At 47.1% G+C, this 19,859-nt stretch overlaps 1 protein-coding gene across 1 annotated transcript in view; it reads right to left on the bottom strand.

Annotated features, from left to right (window-relative positions):
• HAUS3 (HAUS augmin like complex subunit 3) overlaps positions 1-19,859 on the bottom strand; it is a 163,853-nt gene that overhangs the window by 89,966 nt on the left and 54,028 nt on the right. Inside the window, exon 2 of the mRNA XM_069632125.1 lies at positions 3,094-4,092. Within this exon, the coding sequence (XP_069488226.1) occupies positions 3,094-4,011 (918 nt within the window). The 5' untranslated portion in view covers positions 4,012-4,092. The remainder of the gene's footprint in view (positions 1-3,093; positions 4,093-19,859) is intronic.

The raw sequence follows: 19,859 nt of genomic DNA, 5'->3' as shown, positions 1-19,859 counted from the left end.
GCCTGGCGTGGTGGGCCCAACGCTTTGTCGAACGGTCCTTAAGTGTTTTAGGTTTAAACCTACTACACGCTCTGCAGTTCGCTTCGGGGTGGTCCCTCGGCAAGCAGAGATTGCACGTGGCGTGCCTGTCGACCCAAGGGTATTTGCGATTGCACTTGGGGCAGAATTGGAAAGGGGTACCCTCCATACGCACCTTGAGACAGCGGGCTGATAAGTGTAGGAAATATATAAGGTGTACCTATATACCAAGAGTGAAGAGTATGTACCACCCCCCACTCTCCCTACTTGCAGGGCCGAGGCCAGCGGCCTACTAGGCCCGGGCCGAGGCCAGCGGCCTTCCGAGGCCCAGATCCGTCGTGCAGCAGCCGACGGTCGATGTCTTCTCCAGCCGTCGTCGAGATCGATGGTCGACGTTGGGGTGGGGAAGGATGTCAATAAATAATTTTAAATTGCAATATAATAGCAAATGTATGGCTAAGGCCAGGGGACTCCGCAAGATGCTTCCGACCAGTATGGCGGAAAAAAACAATCTGAGGATCCCAGACGCGTGAGGGATCTTGGGTACAGTGGACGTCACACTAGGGATAGTATTACTGGCACGCCTGTGTCGACGCCCATTTTCGAGTTTCGAAAAACAAACTGTAATACTCTGCAGCTTCCACTAGATGTCGGCCTATGCACAGCATGTGATCTAAGCAGATTCCACAAGCCTCAGAAACATAATATATATATATATATATATATATATATATATGAATAATCGAGCAGACCACAAGCATCCTTAATTTTAGCCGATCAATTTGTAAATAAGATTCTTATGTAATTTTAGTAATTTGGTTGAAATGAATTGAAGGATTTGAAATATTTATTGCGAAGGGCATTTACTGTTAATGTATATGAGAATGGATTATTTTTATTTCTCATTCATGCCATGTTGGTTTAATGGACATTTGTTTTTATGTGAAAAATGCGTTTTCAAATCAATCAGATTAATAAGAGTTGTTTAAAAATAAACAGCTACAAGCTCCTCTCCGGCTTCTCCGAGTCCGCTGTCCCTGCCAGGCTGCAGCTGTAGCAGGGTGACAACACTTCATGCTCTCCCATTTCCAAACACTGGCAGTCTAGTCCCTACCAGGATCAAGGCTATGGCCGCGAGCACACAAATCCAGTTTCCCCTTCTCAATAAGTTTGGCTCCTACCTTTTACTGGATTAAAGCGCCCAATTTGCACCCCTGTTAATCTTGGGGAACACAGCTCAGGATTTATAGATGAAAGACATCTTGTCACACCTACTGCTCCACTGTAGTTCTGTCCGGGGAAAACATTTCTCCCCATAATGTTTGAGACCCACCTTAATGTAACCACAATACATTTGAGGTGGAGGAGGGGGAAGGCAACAACCAGGGATTACCAATTAAGGGTGAGAATCTGTTGTATGTGTAGTGCTGTGGGAAAGAACCACAAGCTCAATTTAGGGGTAGATCAGCTGGAAAATGTATTTAAGGGGGTGTTTCCAAGCCAAGAACAGATGTTACAGAATTAGGCTTGCCGTTGGAGATTTTGCTCTGTTTATTTAATTAGAACTCCTGCATCTTTCTTGAAGCAAATTATTAGACAGCCAAGGTTAGGGAGGAAGGAAGACTCGCAGAGCAGATGGTAGTTAATGTCAGACCGAGCAGCTCACAAGAGCTGCGAACTGAACATTGGTTTTTGACGATTATATTAGTGCTGCAGCTGTGAAGTACGAATCTTATGAAAACAGGGCCTGTGTCTGGCACTGCCAAGATGTCGAGCTAGGTTTTGGAATACTACTGTCCTCAATGACAAGTGGCCGGTCCATTTGAACTGCAGGTGCTTAAGCAAATAAATATGAGATATTTATCCCCAAGAGCGGTGCCTCAACAGCGTTTTTTATAAAGCACCTGGTTCCAAAGAGAGTTAGAGTAGGAGGCATGCTAGGGGTGCAACATGTTCCAAGACTGGAATCGCAAGAGATTAAGTCAAAAGAGTACAGCTGCAACAAAGAAGCCATTCGGGAGTGCCAAATTGTCTGGTCTCATATGAGGAGGTCATTGTACCAGGCGGGGGTTGACCTCATTCAGACTAGCTCCCCGATTAGGTCCTCTCGAGTGTATGCACATCAGGAGTTGTCCAGTCTTGACCAATAAGGAGAGTGCATTATTGCAACAATTTACCCAAGTATAATGAACCAATCACATCAGTGTTTTTTTCTGACCGCACAATTAAGTCATTTTGTAAGGGGTTGTATTTAGATATGCTTGACCAATGTGGTAATGAACTATAGGGAATGTTTTGATTCTTTTATCAGTGATAGCCAATGGGCAACGTGGGATTATGTTGTATCCGATATGTGTTGCTTATGCTAATGTGCGGTTTGCTGCTATAAAAGATGTAACTTAGAACAGGTGTATCGAGCAGGGTTTCAGTTTTCAGTTCTACGGGACTGACTGACACTCCCAGCCATATGAAATAAAACATTGCAAAAAGTGCACTTATTTTTGACCCCTTGTTGAGGGATATTTTTCATCGATTGGTTTTGGGTCTACCTCACACTGGCTAGTACATTTTACCCCCATTATGCCCATCTTTAGCAGGATACACAATGAAAAACACCATATCTCCCATTGGCTTGTGAAAATTGACTAGTGAGAAGTGGTCTGCAAGTGGACGATGCAGAGAGCAAGCAACTTTTCATCCTGGCTAGCTTGCAGCTTGAAATTATCTAGTTTCTAAAAATAAACTAACATCTGAAGTGCCATGTTCTAAAACACTAAGCATTTTAAGATTGGAACAGTGCATCAGATCAGCCTGCACATAAGTGACCAGTAGGACAAAATGACTTACTGTAGAAAAGTAATGGAGAACTTACATTTAGAAAGCTTACACAAACCAAAGTTGCTCTACATTTAATAGCGTGGTCTGCCTTCTGTGGATTTGACTAACAAGAAAAAAGGGAACAACTATTTGTTAGGAAACTTAAGATGCTATTTATTTACTATAGTGTTGTAGAAACAAAATGTTACAGAAAAATATATGAACTTAAAAACTGCAGAAACATAACACTTTGCTCACCTTAGTGCATGCAGAAAGGAGTTTCTCCTCAGCACATTGCAGACCAGCCTTCAGACTTGCATCATTACCTCTTAGTTGAACCAACTGTTGCCTGGCACAAATGTATGCCAACTGTAGCCTGGCCATTTCACATTTTCTCATCTCATGTACATCCCTGCTTTCATCATTAATGGACACATTGCTTAAGTCTAACTCAAGAAGCTGAAAATTATCTTCATTTGAGCTGTCAATCAACTCTGAAATGCCATCAAAAAATTGTTTTTTTGTGTATGCAGTAAGTGCAGCAGTTCGCAGTTCTTCTTGGGACAAGTAGTTCTTTAGAGAAAGTTGAGACAGCAACACACTTTGAGCACCAGATCCAAAAGCCACATTGGAAACACTGAAGAATGAGATCATCATTTTAACTCCTTCCATTAGTATGGTTAGCTCATTATTCATCTTAACATTCTCAGCACCAACAGCCTCTTGAGAAGCTTTAAGGTTTTTCATCATCAATTCCTCTTCATCCCTTAATTTTATTGACATGTGGTCATTTGCTGAAGACATTGCTTGCAGTTTGATACGCCGATTCCTTGTTAAATGTTTTATTTTTTGCAGAGACCGGAGCTCTTCCTCCAATTTTTCAAGCTCAACATCTTCTTCAGATGGGACCCTGGGTTCACCTGCTTTCCATGTTTTCAGAACTTCATCAATATCCTTTTCATCCAAGATAAACTTTCCTGACTCTTTTAGGGCATTAAAAGATGCCATTGTCTCATCAGACACCACATGTTGCTGACTAACATGTCCACAAAACCATTCCAAAAATGACTTGGTGTCTGTGGTTTCAAAAAGCCAGTCAAAGTCTTCTCCGTTGAGTTCTGCATTTACATAGCCAAGTTTCTTTAGTTTTTCAACAAAGGTTTTGCCAGAGCTCATGATTAAAAATGTGTTTGAAGGTAAAAAAAAAAGTTTTTAAGAAAAGTTTCGAGTCTGAAAACGTGCACCACAGAAGAGAGCCTGTTTTGTTCCAGTGGGAAACATAAAACATAATTTAAGAACAAATATGTAATGCATTGCAAGTGCAAGTTCAGACAGTGGAATAGTGCAATGAAGAATAACGCCCATTTGTAAACATGTTTGCATTTAAAAAGCTTAAAAGGGGTGTGTGTTTTCCAGCACCCACCAAAAAACAGGCTAATGCCATCTACTACCTCGCCCCCAACACCACTGGAAAGGGGATGAGCTTACTACAAACCGAGAATTGCTCCTACTAAAGTTCCAGTACCTTTCCATATTTACACCAGAATAAACTCCCAACTTGCAGCCCACCTTCCACGTTTACCTAAATCAGAGATTAAAGTTCAAGACCAAAATAACGGTTGCCATGGAAACCAACCAGTGAGGGCCCGGAAGATATCTCAAACGCTGGTTTGCTCCCAGATAGACTACAAAAGGAAAGATGGCGACTGCCAGAGTGTAGTGTACCAAAAAGCAGATTTCGAACTGGGAGCAGCAATACGTCAAATCGCCAGGAGGTTTCTACAGGATACACATAGGCTCTAAAAGGTCCCAGGAAGGGGCACAGGCCTGATGGATGTAATGGAGGGTTTGGTGTCGGACTGAGACTTCCCCATGGCGAAAATATGGAAGACGGGAAGACTGAAGAATGGAGCGCTCATCTGCAGAAGCAGTCCCAATGGAGGTCACCAGGGGCATAAACATACGAATCAAAGTTGAATACAGCACTGGAGAAGCATCAAGAGGGAATATTGTGGTAGATTAGCCACATTACATGGAGCTTCCTCAAAATGAAAGCGGGTTCAAGAAAATATGACTGCATTGCTTTAAGAGAAGAATGCCAGCAATCCCTATAGGAGGATTTGCCTGGCAGTGCAGAATCCAGAAGACTATTTGGGGTGAAAGGACTCCAATTATGTTGCATTGGCCCTGGCTGTGCGCATTCCTATTGGGGGTTTGCTGAACCACAACTTGTGCGGATGAGAGATTGGAGCATAGTTGCTCTCTTTTGGAGAGACACTGCACCTTCTGAGAGATTTGCGACTCAGTTGTAGAGGTGGTGTATGTGGTCCAAATGTGGTCTGTATGAAGCTTAATATAATTAACAGTTTTGAGGGACTGTAAGCGCTTGCTTAGTTTGTCTGCCTAAATATATCAATCTCCACGCAACCCTCTTACCTCATTTTAGTTGGCGACAGGAGATTGTACTTTGTAGGTTTATTGCCAGGGTTGTATTAAAAGTTTATTTTTTTTGTTTATTTGTAGAGTGCCGGTAGCTTGCCAGCATCGGGGCGTGGACAGAAAGACATGGACAGACGTGAAGTGGACAGATACAAGTTACAGGACATACATAAACAGGCTGCCAGTTACTCGGATATGCGAAAGTGCAAGGTTTTATTTGAAAAGAGGAGTTTTCAATCTTTTTCTAAAGCATAGGTAGTTTGCTTCTAGGCACAGGTTGACTTGGAGATTGTTCCACTTTCCTGCAGCAACCGTAGGAAAGGCTTTTCCCAAACCAAATGTGCTTTTGTGAGGGGATACCGCAATCATGCCCAGGTCAGCAGACCTTAGGGCACGGTTTGGGACATGAAGATGGATTTTTGATTTTGTGTAGGCTAGTGTTTTCCCGTAAATACATCTGTGCACTAGCGTCAGGGCCTTGAACTGCACCCATCCTCAATTTTCAGTCAGTGAAGCGCTCTTCTGGCCTTGCTGATGTGATCAAATCTAGATTCTCACTGCATTGTTCTAGATGTGTTGGTAACTGGCTAGGCTTTGCTTGTTGACACCCAAGAGGAGTGCATTGCCGTAGTCCGGGTGATAAAGTATAGTTGCCTTTGCGATGATGGCACAGTTATCAGGCAAATAAGGTTTAATGGCTTTTAGCAATCTAAGATAATAGGAGCAGTTTTGTTTTACATATTGTGCTTGAGCTTCAGTTACCAACGAAGCTTCTAGCATCATACCTAGTGTTTTGACTTAACTCAATACCTGGATAGTGGTGTCCTTTATATGGAAAGTGTCGCAAGCAGACGGTAGTTTAGATCTGGCTTGATGTGACCCAAATACCATAAGCTCCGTTTTCATGCTATTCAGACACATCCAGTTTGCGTCCATCCATGATTCAACTGTGTTGTAAATTGTGGATAGTGATTCACTATCCTTTATGTAGTCACCACTCAGTTCTATCACCAGCCGAGTATTGTCAACATAATAGGTGAAGAAGATGTTAAAGTGGTCAAGGACTAGACAGAGGTGTCTCAGGTAGAGATTGAATAACAGAGGTGACATTTTGTCCCCCCAATGTACTCGTGATTTTCTGTTAAAGAATGATGATATCCAACCGATAGAGAAAACCGCCAACTGCTCTAAAGACGCTAAGGCAAGTTTAAGGACTGCTCCCAGCACTCCATTCACTGCACAAAATCAATACTTCATAGTGCAGTACAATAGTCACCACTCCGCACAATGGACACTACCCAATCCTATGAAATATGCAGTTCACCCCTATCCACTTCTATGCACATACTATTTCAATTTAGCATCCAGTGCACACACACTGCAGTATCCAAGCACACAGAAGATGCACTTCAACCCTACTGTCTTCTATACTGACAATATTCCAACACTGCACCCAGTGCAAACACTGCAGAACTGTTCACTCCATTAGCTGCAGCCATGGAGTAAACACTGTAGGATGTGCTAACAATCACCACACCCATGGAATCAACAATGTATGCAATGGGAGTGCGCATGCGCGAGCCGCGCATGAAGAGCTAATCGTCTCGGGCTCCCGGCGGCCGCGGAATATATCCTGCAAATATTCTGCATATCGGAACCACCCGACCTCAAGACACTGCACCCCGGTGGCGGACGTCCCCAGGCAACAATAGCTGCGACCTGGGGCGAAATCGGTCCCGGGAAGGCGAAGAACGTGACCCCGGATTCGCTGGTGTGAGACTTGCCGCCATTGCCGTGCGGCTGCAGAGCGGCCGCTCCGCCCCTCCCCCCTGAGCCATGGAGGTGCGGGCACTTCATAGAAGGCAGGAAGCGGCCCCGAACCGACATCTACAGGCTGCGGCCCGGAGCCCCTCTCCCCCCGTGCCACGCCAGACAGCCGGACACCTGCCCACGCTGCCGGGCCGCACCGAACGGCATATGAGAGGAAGAGGACGGGGGACGAGGCACGGAGCCGAGACCTCTCCGCCCCTCCCCCCGCCACTGGTGAGACAGCAGCATCCGGGGTTGAGCCGCGACGCAGACACGGACAACACGGTGTCGCGCTCCCCCCAACAATACCGATAAGGTACGTGGAGCCTCTCCCCCCCACCCAACAAATTGAGAGACAACACCCCGCACGAAGGAAGGGGCACACCCCCCCTCCCACGACAACAACAGAGCTGGGAGCTGGGTGAAGGGGACTGAAGGCGCTCTCTACCCCCACCTCTAAGAGCACCCTGTACTGGTGCGCATAACCTCACCCTCACACTGCGAAAGGGCTTGAAAGGCCCGGAGGACTGGCCACAAAGCGGCAACTCTGGAACACGATTGCTGCAGGACCCGTAGCCCCACTGGCGAAAAGTTCTAGACACACACACCCCACAAAAGGGGAACGGTTCCCGGCGAGGGCGAGCATTGGAGCAATCCCCCTCCCCCACAGCTCTACCGGACCGCTGCAGATCGAGGGCCTTGGACACCACTACCGCTGGGGGACCGGGCCGTCACCCTACAACCCGGACCCTGGGAAGATAAAACTCCTACAGAAGTGCACGTGGTGGGGTGTGCGTGGCAGCGCCCCTCTGCGCCTCAATCCACTCAGGAACAGTACACATTTGTGACGGTGGGCACGGTCCTCACGTGTACGCAACTACAAGAAGCCCCCCCCCAGTGGACCACAGACTCTCCAACAAGTGTACCAGACCACCCAGAACTGGGGATTGGCGCTTAAGCAACCCACGCAGCCCCTGTCCCTGCCGGTGCCTCGAAACAGAGACAGAGTGGCAGAAGATAGACGACCGGCGAGCCCACCCCGACTTGGTCCCCTCGGTGACCCCCGTGGGGCACCCACACGACCCACCCGGGCCTAAACCCTCACATAAACCATCGATTCGGCCATGGGCAAAGACAAGGTCAAGCGGCAAACCCTGCAGAGTAAAATGGACCTTTACACAGTGGAGGCCCCCCTCCCCCCACCAGGAGACACAAAACCCGGCGGAAGCAGGCAACATGGAAGGAACTCAGGACCCCCAACTCTCCCTGAATGACTTAATGAAGGCAATTGGGGACTCGAGAACTTCGCTGGAACTTAAAATAGGAGGTGTCTCCACGCAAGTATCTCTCCTACGCCAGGATCTCCGCAACCTGTCGTCCAGGGTCGGAGAAGCGGAACAAAGGGTGTCGGACACAGAAGATAACGTCCGCCAGTTGGAACAACAACTAGCCATAATCGCCCAGAAAGTCAACCAACTTGAATACCGGGCCGAAGACAGTGAGGGCAGGGCACGCCGCAACAACCTCAGGATTCTCGGGATCCCGGAGAGAGAAGAAGGCCCTAGTGTCGAACTTTTCCTAGAGGACTGGCTACCTCATGTCTTCGCCCCCAAGAAATTGTCGAAATTCTTCTCTATCGAGAGAGCACATAGGGTGCCCACCGGGAGACCCCCCCAGGAGCCCCGCCAAGAATAATAGCAGCTCGCCTCCTCAACTACCGAGATCGAGACGCTATCCTGCAGATGGCACGGGCCTCCGGCCCAATCATATACAACGGCAATAGAGTGGGGTTTTTCCCGGACTATACCAAAGAGGTCCAGAAGGCCCGCCAGTCATACGACTCTGTCAAGAAGAAACTTCACTCCTTGTCAATTAAGTTTGCTCTCTTCTTCCCGGCGATACTCGAGGTCCACCACGAGGGCACGACCCATTTATTCCACAATCCCAAAGAAGCATGGGATTGGCTCGAAACACAGATCCTCAATGGGCCCATGGCCCGACGCTCCCCCTCCGGACCGCCTGCGCGCAAACCCGGGCCCGGGCAGCGCTCGCCACCCTTCACCCAGATAGACCCGGAAACCGCATCGCCACAGCGTCCCACCCAAAATACCACAGAGAACGGATGAGGTCTGGGCACCACAGAACCAAACTCGCCACGTGACAACACGGAAACTACATCATTGCGGCCGCCACCGTTCAGGTACCACAGTCTCCACAAGGGCTACCACCCTAGGTCGGGTCATCCCGACGCAGTTTAGGTTCACCAAGTTATAAGTTCAATGTTTGGGCGACAGGTGCTCCCAGTTGGGGGGGGGGGGAAGTACAGGGTGGGGGGGAGTTCTGAGGGATCGAGGAAACGGAATCACGAGAGAAGAAAGATGGAAACCGACGAGAGCAGACAAGGCAAACAAATACTGTTTTGGGCCAGGACCAGAGACACAACTACCTGCCAGCCTGCAGACGTTCCAGTGCGAGGCGGCCCCCGGATGCCCCCCCCCCCCCCCGAGAGGAAAACGACATACGCCCCCGGGGGGAAAAACGCAACGGCCACTAATCCTCCCGGCAACCCCACCAAATAGACTCACCCAGACAGGATGAACTCCAACAAGGTGACAATACTGTCCTGGAACGTCAATGGCCTCGGCTCTAGCATAAAGCAGAGACTGGTGCTCCAGTACCTAAACCGACACTCACCGGACATTGCCCTCTTAAATGAAACGCACTTGATAGGCACAAACACCAACTTTTTCAAAAGGTCTAACTACCCGAATGTCTACCATGCCGGATTCACGGCAGGTGCCAGGGGCACAATGATTCTCTTTCACAAGAGAGTCCCTCTCCAGGTTAGGAAGATCAGGCGGACCCCCGGGGCCGCTATGTACTGATGCTAGCGGACATCTGGGGAGAGAAATGGGGCCTGGCAGCAATTTATGCCCCCCCCACGCTGACGAAAGAACTGCTTGCCGAGCTTCAGAGCTTGCTCCTGGAGGAGGAGGCTGACGTGTGGGTGCTCAGAGGGGACTTTAGCGAAGTAATGGACATCACAGTCGACAGGACCTACAGGCGAGCTGGAACATGCCCCACCCCCACGCCGCTCGCCACATTCGCCGAGGCCTCGGGAATGGTGGACGCATGGCGCATACTTCATGGAGACGAGGCAGGGATCTCCTTCTACTCTGGTGTCCACAAATCATTTTCCAGGATCGACTACGCCTTCGTCCCCCGCAACAGGACCCACAGGCTTCTCAACGCTGCGTTCCTCGCGAGAGGCATTTCGGACCACTCCCCGCTTCTCTTAACTCTCAAAAACTCCTCCTGTCACCCGGACCGAAATTGGCGCCTAAATGCATATCATCTTCGACTCCCTGAAATTGTGGAGGAGCTAGAAAAGAGGACAACGGAATATTTCAAAATTAATGAGGGCTCGGTGAACTGCCCGATTTCAATCTGGGAGGTATACAAAACAGTCCTACGAGGGGAGGTTATCTCAACGGTCTCCGCCTACCAACAACGCCAAGTCCAGAAGATCAGGGAAGCAGAAACACGCGTCCTGGAGTGTGAGCGACAGGTCCTCATACAAAACACCCAAGAAGCAAAGGAAGCGATGATCACGGTGCAAGACGCCCTCAGTAACCTGTCCCTAGACAACGCACGAACTGCCCACTAATTAGTCCGGAGCCAAATATACGAGAGGGGCGACAAAGCTAACAAGACTCTGGCCTGGTTGGAGAGACGCGTGAAAAGTAGGGGACACGTAAGGGCAATCAGATCTCTGGATGGGACGTTGTTGATAGAAGACTCGGATATCGTCGAGGCATTCGCCGCCTATTACAAAAATCTTTATACCCCACCCATTGGGAATCCATCAGTTGAGCCTGCTCGATACCTCGATCACATCGAGATTCCGATACTCCCGCAACACCAATCTGATCTCCTGCGTGGAAGTGCCTCAGGGGCATGCTTCCTGCCCACATTCACCGCATTTTTATACGCAGCAAGGAACTAGGAGCACTTCCCCCGGACCTCAGGAAGGCATGCATAGTTGTCATACATAAACCTGGGAAACCCCCGGAGGAATGCGCCTCCTATCGTCTGATATCCTTAATCAATGGAGAAGCGAAGGTCCTTGCCAAAACACTCGCTAACAGACTGCTGCAAGTGATGGAGACCCTCGTCCACCCAGAGTCCAATTGGCGCTGTCCAGAGCAAAGGAAATACCAGCCCCACCTCGCCCTCCTGGCGGTGGACTTCAAAAAAGCCTTTGACTCTGTGGGGTGGGATGCTTTGTGGGAGATCATGGCTAGGATGAACCTGGGGCAGACATTTATATCCGGGGTAAAACTTTTATATGCATCCCCGGAAGCCACGGTGAGGGTGAACGGCAGGTCCTCCAAACCTTTCCCCCTGGGTCGGGGCACGAGACAGGGATGCCCGCTGTCTCCACTCCTCTTCCTCCTTGCCATTGACCCGCTAGCGATTGAGCTTAGAGCTAACACCAACTGGACTGGTTTCGTCTGGCCGGGAGGGGGAGAAGACCGCCTCTCGCTCTATGCAGATGACCTGCTCATATACCTCAGTAACCCGAGTATCTCATGCCCGGTGATCTCCCGCATACTTAGGGAATATCAATACTTTGCAGGCTTGAAGGTTAATGAAGCCAAAACCGTCTTCTTCCCGATTCAGGGGGGCGAGTCGGCGATCCCGGACCTGCCCATATCACGTCTCTATCAGGGAACTCAAATACCTGGGTATACGACTCGACCCGGCGCTTGACGGGTTCCCCCGGCTCAATATACAACCAGTCAGAGCGGTTCAACAGAGACACCCCCCATTGGCAATCTCTTCCCCTATCACTAATGGGCCGGGCCGCATTATTCAAAATGATGACCCTTCCAAGACTATTGTATGTCCTCCAAAATGCCCCATTCCCCATCCCCCGAGAAACATTCGCACTCATTGACAAGACCCTGCGCACACTACTATGGGGCGGGAAACAATCCAGGATTGCCCTTGATACGCTCCAGAGATCGGTGTGGGAGGGTGGCATCGGTTTACCCTGCATACGCACCTATTACCTGGCCACACAGATAGGGGTGGTGAATGACTGGATCCACGCAGATCCCACACTCCCGCACACCTGTATAGAGCTGGAAACCATGTCCCCGCTAACACCGCTCCAAACCCTCTATGCCGCCCACGATCAACTCCCGGTGCTGCCCAAAATGACCCACCACATCCGGCGCGCATGGCGGGCCGCTGGGAAGAGCAGCCAACACGGTCGCAACCCATATGGCACAATGCGCTCCTCCCGGAACTAGTAAAAATGGGCTCCTTCGGTCACTGGCTGGCAAATGGAATACAAACATTAGCACACGTTATACAAGAGGGTCGCCTCCTGAGCTTCGAGACCATGAGCGAACAATTTGACCTGGCACCCATGGACCGGTTTCGGCATGCGCAACTATCCCACGCCATCCGCACCCAATTCCCCGACACTACGGTCGTACCTCCCTGCTCTCCCATCGAGACCAATATCCTTCCACAGCGCATCTCCTCTAGGGTCACTTCCACTCTCTATCAGGCCCTTAACTCATTCGGGGCTATACAACTCGACGGGCTAAAGGCAGAATGGGAAAGGGACCTGGGCCCCCTGGAACCTGAAGATTGGGTGGAGACGTTAATGTCCCCCAGAGAAATTGGAATAGAATCCAAGCTCAGACTGATACAATTGAGGATTCTCCATCGTTCATACCACTCACGCACTGCGATGGCCAGATGGGGTGGAATAGAAGACGGGACATGTGTCCGATGCAGAACTGAACCAGCCACCTTCTACCATATGATATGGGACTGTCAGGCGATACAGGCCTTCTGGGTGGGCTGTGTCAACACAATCTCAGCCGCTCTGGCAACACCAATCCCTAGGGACCCCAAGATGATACTCTTGGGCATTGGGGGCGAAGCAGACCTGTCCAAATATGAGAAAATCTTTTTGGCAATAGCATTGGGGGCAGGTAAAAGACTCATTGCGGCCAATTGGGGATCTGCCGTACCACTAAGCCTGAACCGGTGGACTAATGAGCTGGACAGGTGCGCAACCTCAGAGCGCCGGATCTATAATGCAAGGGGCTGTCCCCGCAAATTCGAAAAAATATGGGGTAAATGGCTAGACGCTCAATGAGCCCCGCGGGTGGGGGTACACCGGTAACGCTACTAGCATTGTTTGCCTGCCTTGTCCTATTGATGTCTTACGGTCCTCGGCCCTACGGGCCCAGTTGCTATGCATAATTGCCTTCAACGTGTATACCGCTGATTCATGTCTTATGCGTGTACGTTTCTCTATGTTATGTTGTTAAAATTCAATAAACAGAGTTATAAAAAAAAAAACAACGTATGCAATGCTGACGAACCATAGGAGGTTGATGGTTCCCCTTGCTGCAAGACCCTTCCTCTTGCAGTTGGTGCATGAAGGGCCCCTTGCTGGTCACCTTGGCATCAAGAGCACCAAGCAAAGGTTATCCATGCAGTTCTACTGGCCTAGGATGGGGTGGGGGCTGGGGGGGTGGGCGGGGTGCAAGTAGAAAGTCACTGCAGGAGTTGTGCCACACACATGCCAGTTATCTGGAAAAAGTGGCAAAACAATCCAAGCTCCATTGGTACCTCTCCCAGTTGTGGGGGTACCATTTGAGAGGGTAGGGATCGACATTATTGGTCCCCTTGACCCTCAAACATCTTCAGGCAATAGGTTTATCCTGGTACTGGTCGACCATGCCACCAGGTATCCCGAGGCCATCCCATTGAAGACTGACTGCCAAATCAGTTGCAAAAGCTTTACTTGGCATTTTTACTAGGGTTGGCTTCCCTGCAGAAGTTGTATGTGATAGGGGCAGCAACATTAACAAAGTATATGCAGGCCATGTGGAAGGAATGTGGCGTCTCCTATATGTTTTCATCCGCATACCACCCACAAACCAATGGTCTTGTAGAAAGGTTTAACAGAACCTTAAAGAGCATGATTGGGGTTCTGGAAGAACCCAAAGAAGAAAATTGGATCTTCTGTTACCATGCTTACTGTTTGCCTACAGAGAAGTACCTTAGGAGGGTGTTGGCTTCAGCCCCTTCGAGCTTCTGTTTGGTCACCCTGTGAGGGGACCCTTAGCAATAGTCTAAGAGGGATGAGAGATGCCCACTCCCCCTATAACTGGTGGAGTCACTGGGTGAGGTCAACTATTTAGTGGACCTTGGAAGGGCTGGACAGGCTCCAAAAGTGCTCCAAGTGAATAGACTGAATGCTTTCATCCCAAGAGTTGAAATCGCTTCATTGCTGCTGGCTTCAGATGTTGAGGAGGAGTCAGAACCTCTTCCTGACCTGTTCCAGGGCAGTCCTTCAGATAGCTCAATGAGGGTGTCAAAGTGGCCCCTCACCTGACTTCTGATCAACAAGAAGGAGGTGAAAAGTTTGCTGAGGCAGTTTTCCCCCTTGTTTTCACAAACTCCTGGTTTGACACCTTGGTGCAAACAGGACATTGACACAGGAGATAGTGTGCCTACCAAACGTAGGGGATACAGGATGTCAGACAAAGTAAGATCTTACATTAAGACAGAGGTCAACAAAATGTTAGATCTTGGGGTGACCGAACCCTCTAGTAGTCCTTGGTCCAGCCCAGTGGTTTTGGTGCCAAAGGCAGGTACTTCTGAGTTGAGGTTCTGTGTTGGTTACAGGGCTCTGGATGCTGTCATCAAGACAGATGCACACCTCTTTCCTAGAACAGATGAGCTGGTGCATACTTGGGGTGCTTTCAAATACCTCAGCACATTTGACTTCACTGCAGGCTATTGACAAATAGCTCTTGCAGAACACGCTAAGGAGAATACAGCTTTCTCAACTCCAGAGGGTCTTTACCAGTTCAGGGTAATGCCTTTTGGGCGGAAGAATGCACCCGACACTTTCCAGAGGCTTGTGAATCATGTCCTTAATGGGTTGGATGAATTCTGTCTTGCATATCTGGATGATATAGCAGTTTTCAGTGCCACCTGGGAGGATCATGTGAGACACCTTATGATTGTGTTACTGGCTCTTCACAAGGCCCACTTGACCATAAAGCCAGTAGGTGCCAGATTGGACAAGGTTCAGTGGTCTACCTTGGGCATGAAGTAGGTGGACGGAGGATACAGCCACTACCCCGTCAAGTACAAGCAGTAAAAGACTGACCTACCCCACTACACAAACCCAAGTGAGAGCCTTTGTAGGACTCACTGGGTACTACAGAAATTTCATGGCAGACTATGGTACCATAGCTGCCCCTCTGACTGCTCTCACTACTCCAAAGAAACCCAAGAAGGTAACTTAGTCTGAAGAGTGTGAGAAGGCCTTCAATGGCTTAAAAGACTCCTTGTGCCAAGTCCCTGTTCTGAGGGCCCCCGATTACCAAAGACCTTTTCTTGTGCAGACAGATGCCTCCGACACTGGGATAGGAGCTGTACTATCACAAGTAGATAAGGGTAAGGAACACCATATTGGCTTAATTAGTCGCCAGTTTAAGGACAGAGAGCTAAGATGGTCCACAGTAGAGAAAGAATGTTTGTGGGCCCTAAGGAAGCTGAGGCCCTGCCTCTATGGGACCCACTTCACTGTGCAAACTGACCATAAGCCCTTAAAGTAGCTAATGAACATGAAGGGAGAGAATCCAAAGTTGCTCAGGTGGTCCATAAATCTGCAAGGCTCCGACTTCACTATTGAGCATAGGCCAGGTGTCCAACATAACAATGCTGATGGGTTGTCCAGAATGTTTAACCAACCTGAACATGAGACTCATCAGGGGGTGGATTAATTCTCCCTGTCCTTGGTCTGGGAGGGGCGAGTGTTAGGAAAGATTCCCATTTTATGTGAAGTTTTCCATCCTGTTGTGTACCCTCCAACGGTTTGCTGCTGTTAAACACCATAGTCTGACTTTACCAGGGGAGCTCAAACTTCAGCTGCACTCTCCTGGGCTTTTCGCTCACTTTATTCTGCAGAAACTGACATGCCCTTTAAGACAGTCAGTACTGGGAGACGCGGTTTCCCTTAGTCCTCGTCAATGTTGCAACTTGTCTGAAACATGTTGCAAGTGCACAATGTACCTTACAGTATAGTACACTTGCGTCTTATAGTCATTTCAAAATGCCCTAGATACTCACGAAGGAGAAGTGCAGATGTGCCTTGGACAGAGCTGGTGGCAGCTTATCTTTTCATGTAATTTTAACCCTTTCCTGTCAGGTTAACCGCGTCTGGCACAAATAGGTGGCCTGGCTTCAAAATGGCCATGCCACAAGTTTCTTTGGCCATCTTGCCCCTTCATCTTCCCCCTGTCGAGCCGACCCGGGTCAGTCCTTATTTGGGCATGCATTCCCACCGCTGGCCCCTAGCGCATCCAACCACTTTTATACACGAGTGGCCCCTGAGGGCCCCTCTCCTTTTCACAGATGGCCCAAGCTATCAAACTATTCCCAACTCTTGAAAATCTCTCTGCCCAGTTAGGGAGACCCTCCTCAAATAGTGGGAATTTATTCTGCATCACCTCACCTGCCTTCCTGAGCTGCTACAGACCCTACAAAAGGACCCTGTTTCACCCATCTGGAATAACGCGTACCACTGCATTGCAAGTACATTTGAGCAATAGGCTCCTCTCATCTTAGGGACTGGACTGCCTTTCAGTTAGGATTGTGATTACTGCAGAACTGCCTAAAGACTATTTGCACTACCTGCTTCCTTCCCGCTTTTAGGTTGTGGACACATTTCGTGCATTAACCCTTTAGGCCACTTGGTCTTGTATATATGTATTCTAGTAGGATTGTGTTGGTTTAAAAGTGTTACTGTGATTATTACTGTGTGTTGAACTTCAAAGGCCTTGCTATTTGTATTTTTAATATAAACGTGACAGATGTGTTATGTATACGCATTATTTCAGTATCTTTATCAGTCATGTTATTTTCTAATATTCTGTTTATCACAAAGACCTTTAGTCACTGGAAACATTATTCAATAGGCAACTAACTCATTGAACATGTTTAAAGGATACTTAGTAATTTTACTGAAAACAGAGTGGTACATTTCACCTAAGTACATAATGTTAAGATGGATTTCTGAACTCTCACCTGGTGGGCAGAGGTTCGGAAGGCCAGCCTAGTTTCTTGAACAAGGTAACCTTCTGGACAAGCCTGACCAATCAAGGTAGCAATGGTGGCGGTCAAGACTAGGTCTCAGGAGGGGTGAGGGTGGCTGAAAGACCACAATGAGCTCACAGAGCCAAGGACAGTTACAAATCACTCCCAGTCGGGTATTAAAAATTATTACTGTGTTTGTTTCCCTCTTTTTTGTTTTCGGGTGGTGGTGGGGGGGGGGGACTGGGTCGATCTGATGTAAGGACTAAATGTATATCAAATGGATAGCTCAGAACGACTACAATGTCCTCTCACAATTACTAAAAAATAAAAATTGAAATAAACCCAATTAAAATCATATATGTGGGGAAACAGGTGTCTGATACTTTAAATATCAGATACGTGTGAACACTGACCTGTTTTCGAGGTAAATAGGATTGGAACTTCATTATTTAAATGCACTTGGGATACACTTTTTTTCCTGTGTTAATTGTTTTAAACTCTTTGATTTTAGCATGGAGAGCAGAGTGGCGCCTAAAATTAAGAACAAACAATGGATTGTCTTATTTTTCTCATTCCGATTGTGTTTTAGTAGCAAAAGATTGCTTTTAATAAACTTAAAGGTGCAGGGGAGAGAACAGTCAACCCTGGCATATGGGTTGAGATAAATGCAAAACGAAATAAGTTCCTAAATGAAGGAACTCCTGTCCCCTGCGCACTTTCACAAGCTCAATAGGTGAGCCAAACAGTTAAGGTTAACTTGTGGACATACTCTAGGTATGTAATCTTTTTTGTTATAATCATCATTTTAGAAAATTATTTTTCTTTAGAAAGGAATTTTTCTTCAAGTGTAGTTTTATTTTGCAAGGGGCCCAACGTGTTTCGAGAAAAACATCTCTTCGTCAGGGGCATATTCAATTTTTCAGTCAATCACATAGAAAGTTTACAGAAAAACATACTTATTTTGTGGTAGTCTTTCCAAATTATTTACATTTCTTAAAGTAAAACACTTCAATCTCATTGGTTACAGTGTTTTAAGCACCTTGGTGTACTCAATTCATATATTGGATTCATTTCCTAAATAAACCAACAATAAAACCTCCGTTTACACACCTATCTCATGGGCGTTTAACCATAGCATGTGTCATCAAATTTAGCAGATTATCTGTGTGGATAACAAGAAAGGCTCTTAGCTCTCATACTTTTATACCCAATATATCTGGGATACAGAATAGATATTGAGTTATCATACATCTAAATAAGGACTCCCACTACAATGTACAATTTAGAGCAATGAGTATGCAAGCATTTAGTCTGGTTTAACATAACAGTGAACGCAGTGCAGTACCCCTAATTCTTTGCTAAATTTGATGACACATGCTATGGTTAAACGCCCCTGAGAAAGGTGTGTAAATTGAGGTTTTATTTGTAATTCATAGACCAAAAACCCAAAAAATGTCTTGGGGTTTCTTTAAAAAATGTTCATATCTTTTCATTCATGATCTAATTTTAACCTATTTTATTCCGTTACTTATCAAGCTGTGACCATAGCATTGTAGGTTTACTTATTTCTCTCCATTATAGTTCTATATTGCATGTTACGGTGAGATCAACAAAGTAATATTTTATAGATCTGTTGTTTCACAGTGTTTCTCCTTTGGTCATTAGATATTTCATGTGTCAGATCTTTTATCTTACTATTAGCAGAGCAAGCATCAATAATTAGTTTTATTAAGGGGAGTGGCTTGTTTTTTGCACAGGTCAGCTAGTTATTGAATAAATGTACCCCACTATACCGAGGAGTAAGCCATTTTTTACAGTGTCCAGGTCGTATATCCATTTGTGTTCACATTTCTTTAAAGTAAGATCCTTATTACCTCCACGTAGTGAATATTTTATTACTTGGATAATAAACCAAAACATTTCATTCGGTTTATGTAATGTGCCACAAGGTTTGTTGTCAACCTTATTTTTAATGTATGATCGATGCTCACATATCCTTCGTCTAATGGGACGTTTAGTTTTACCAATATATAGAAGATTACACAGGCACTTAATTCCATATACTACCTATTGGGTCAGGCAGTTGGTAAAATTAGTGAGGTGCCATTGTTTTCCCTTCAAGTCTATACTTTATGTTCTTGGTTATAGAACACACCGAACAATTTCCACATTTAAAGAGGCCTTTAATGCGTGGGGGGGGGGCGGGATTCCCCATAATGTTTGTCTTGGTTCAGTTTGTTTTCATTTGTAATAAGTGTGAACAAGATTATCTTTCAGAGTTTATGGTCTTTTAAAGGCAAAACATGGCACATCAGGATTAAAGTCTGGCGTCTTTATAATGTGCCAGTTTTTTAATATTTTTTTTCTTAGGCCATGACTTATCAGACTGAACGTGCTCACACACGTAATCTTATGCAAGTGGTTTCTTTTTTGGGGAGTGAGGCACAGATTTCTATTTGTATTTTTTGCCCTTTTATAAGCTACTTGAATTGCCCTTTTTGGATAACCTCTTTCTCGCAATCGAGTTTTCAAGGCTTTCGCGTGCAGTTCGTAATCTGTAATTTGTGTACAATTTCTACGAATTTGTAGGAATTGACCTACTCGTAGGTTATCTTTCAAACTTTGCGGATGGA

The sequence above is a fragment of the Ambystoma mexicanum genome, chromosome 6q (assembly GCF_040938575.1).
Source record: "Ambystoma mexicanum isolate Mex_15411 chromosome 6q, UKY_AmexF1_1, whole genome shotgun sequence".
Taxonomy (NCBI): Eukaryota; Metazoa; Chordata; class Amphibia; order Caudata; family Ambystomatidae; genus Ambystoma; species Ambystoma mexicanum.
This window is presented reverse-complemented; position numbering and strand designations above follow the sequence as displayed.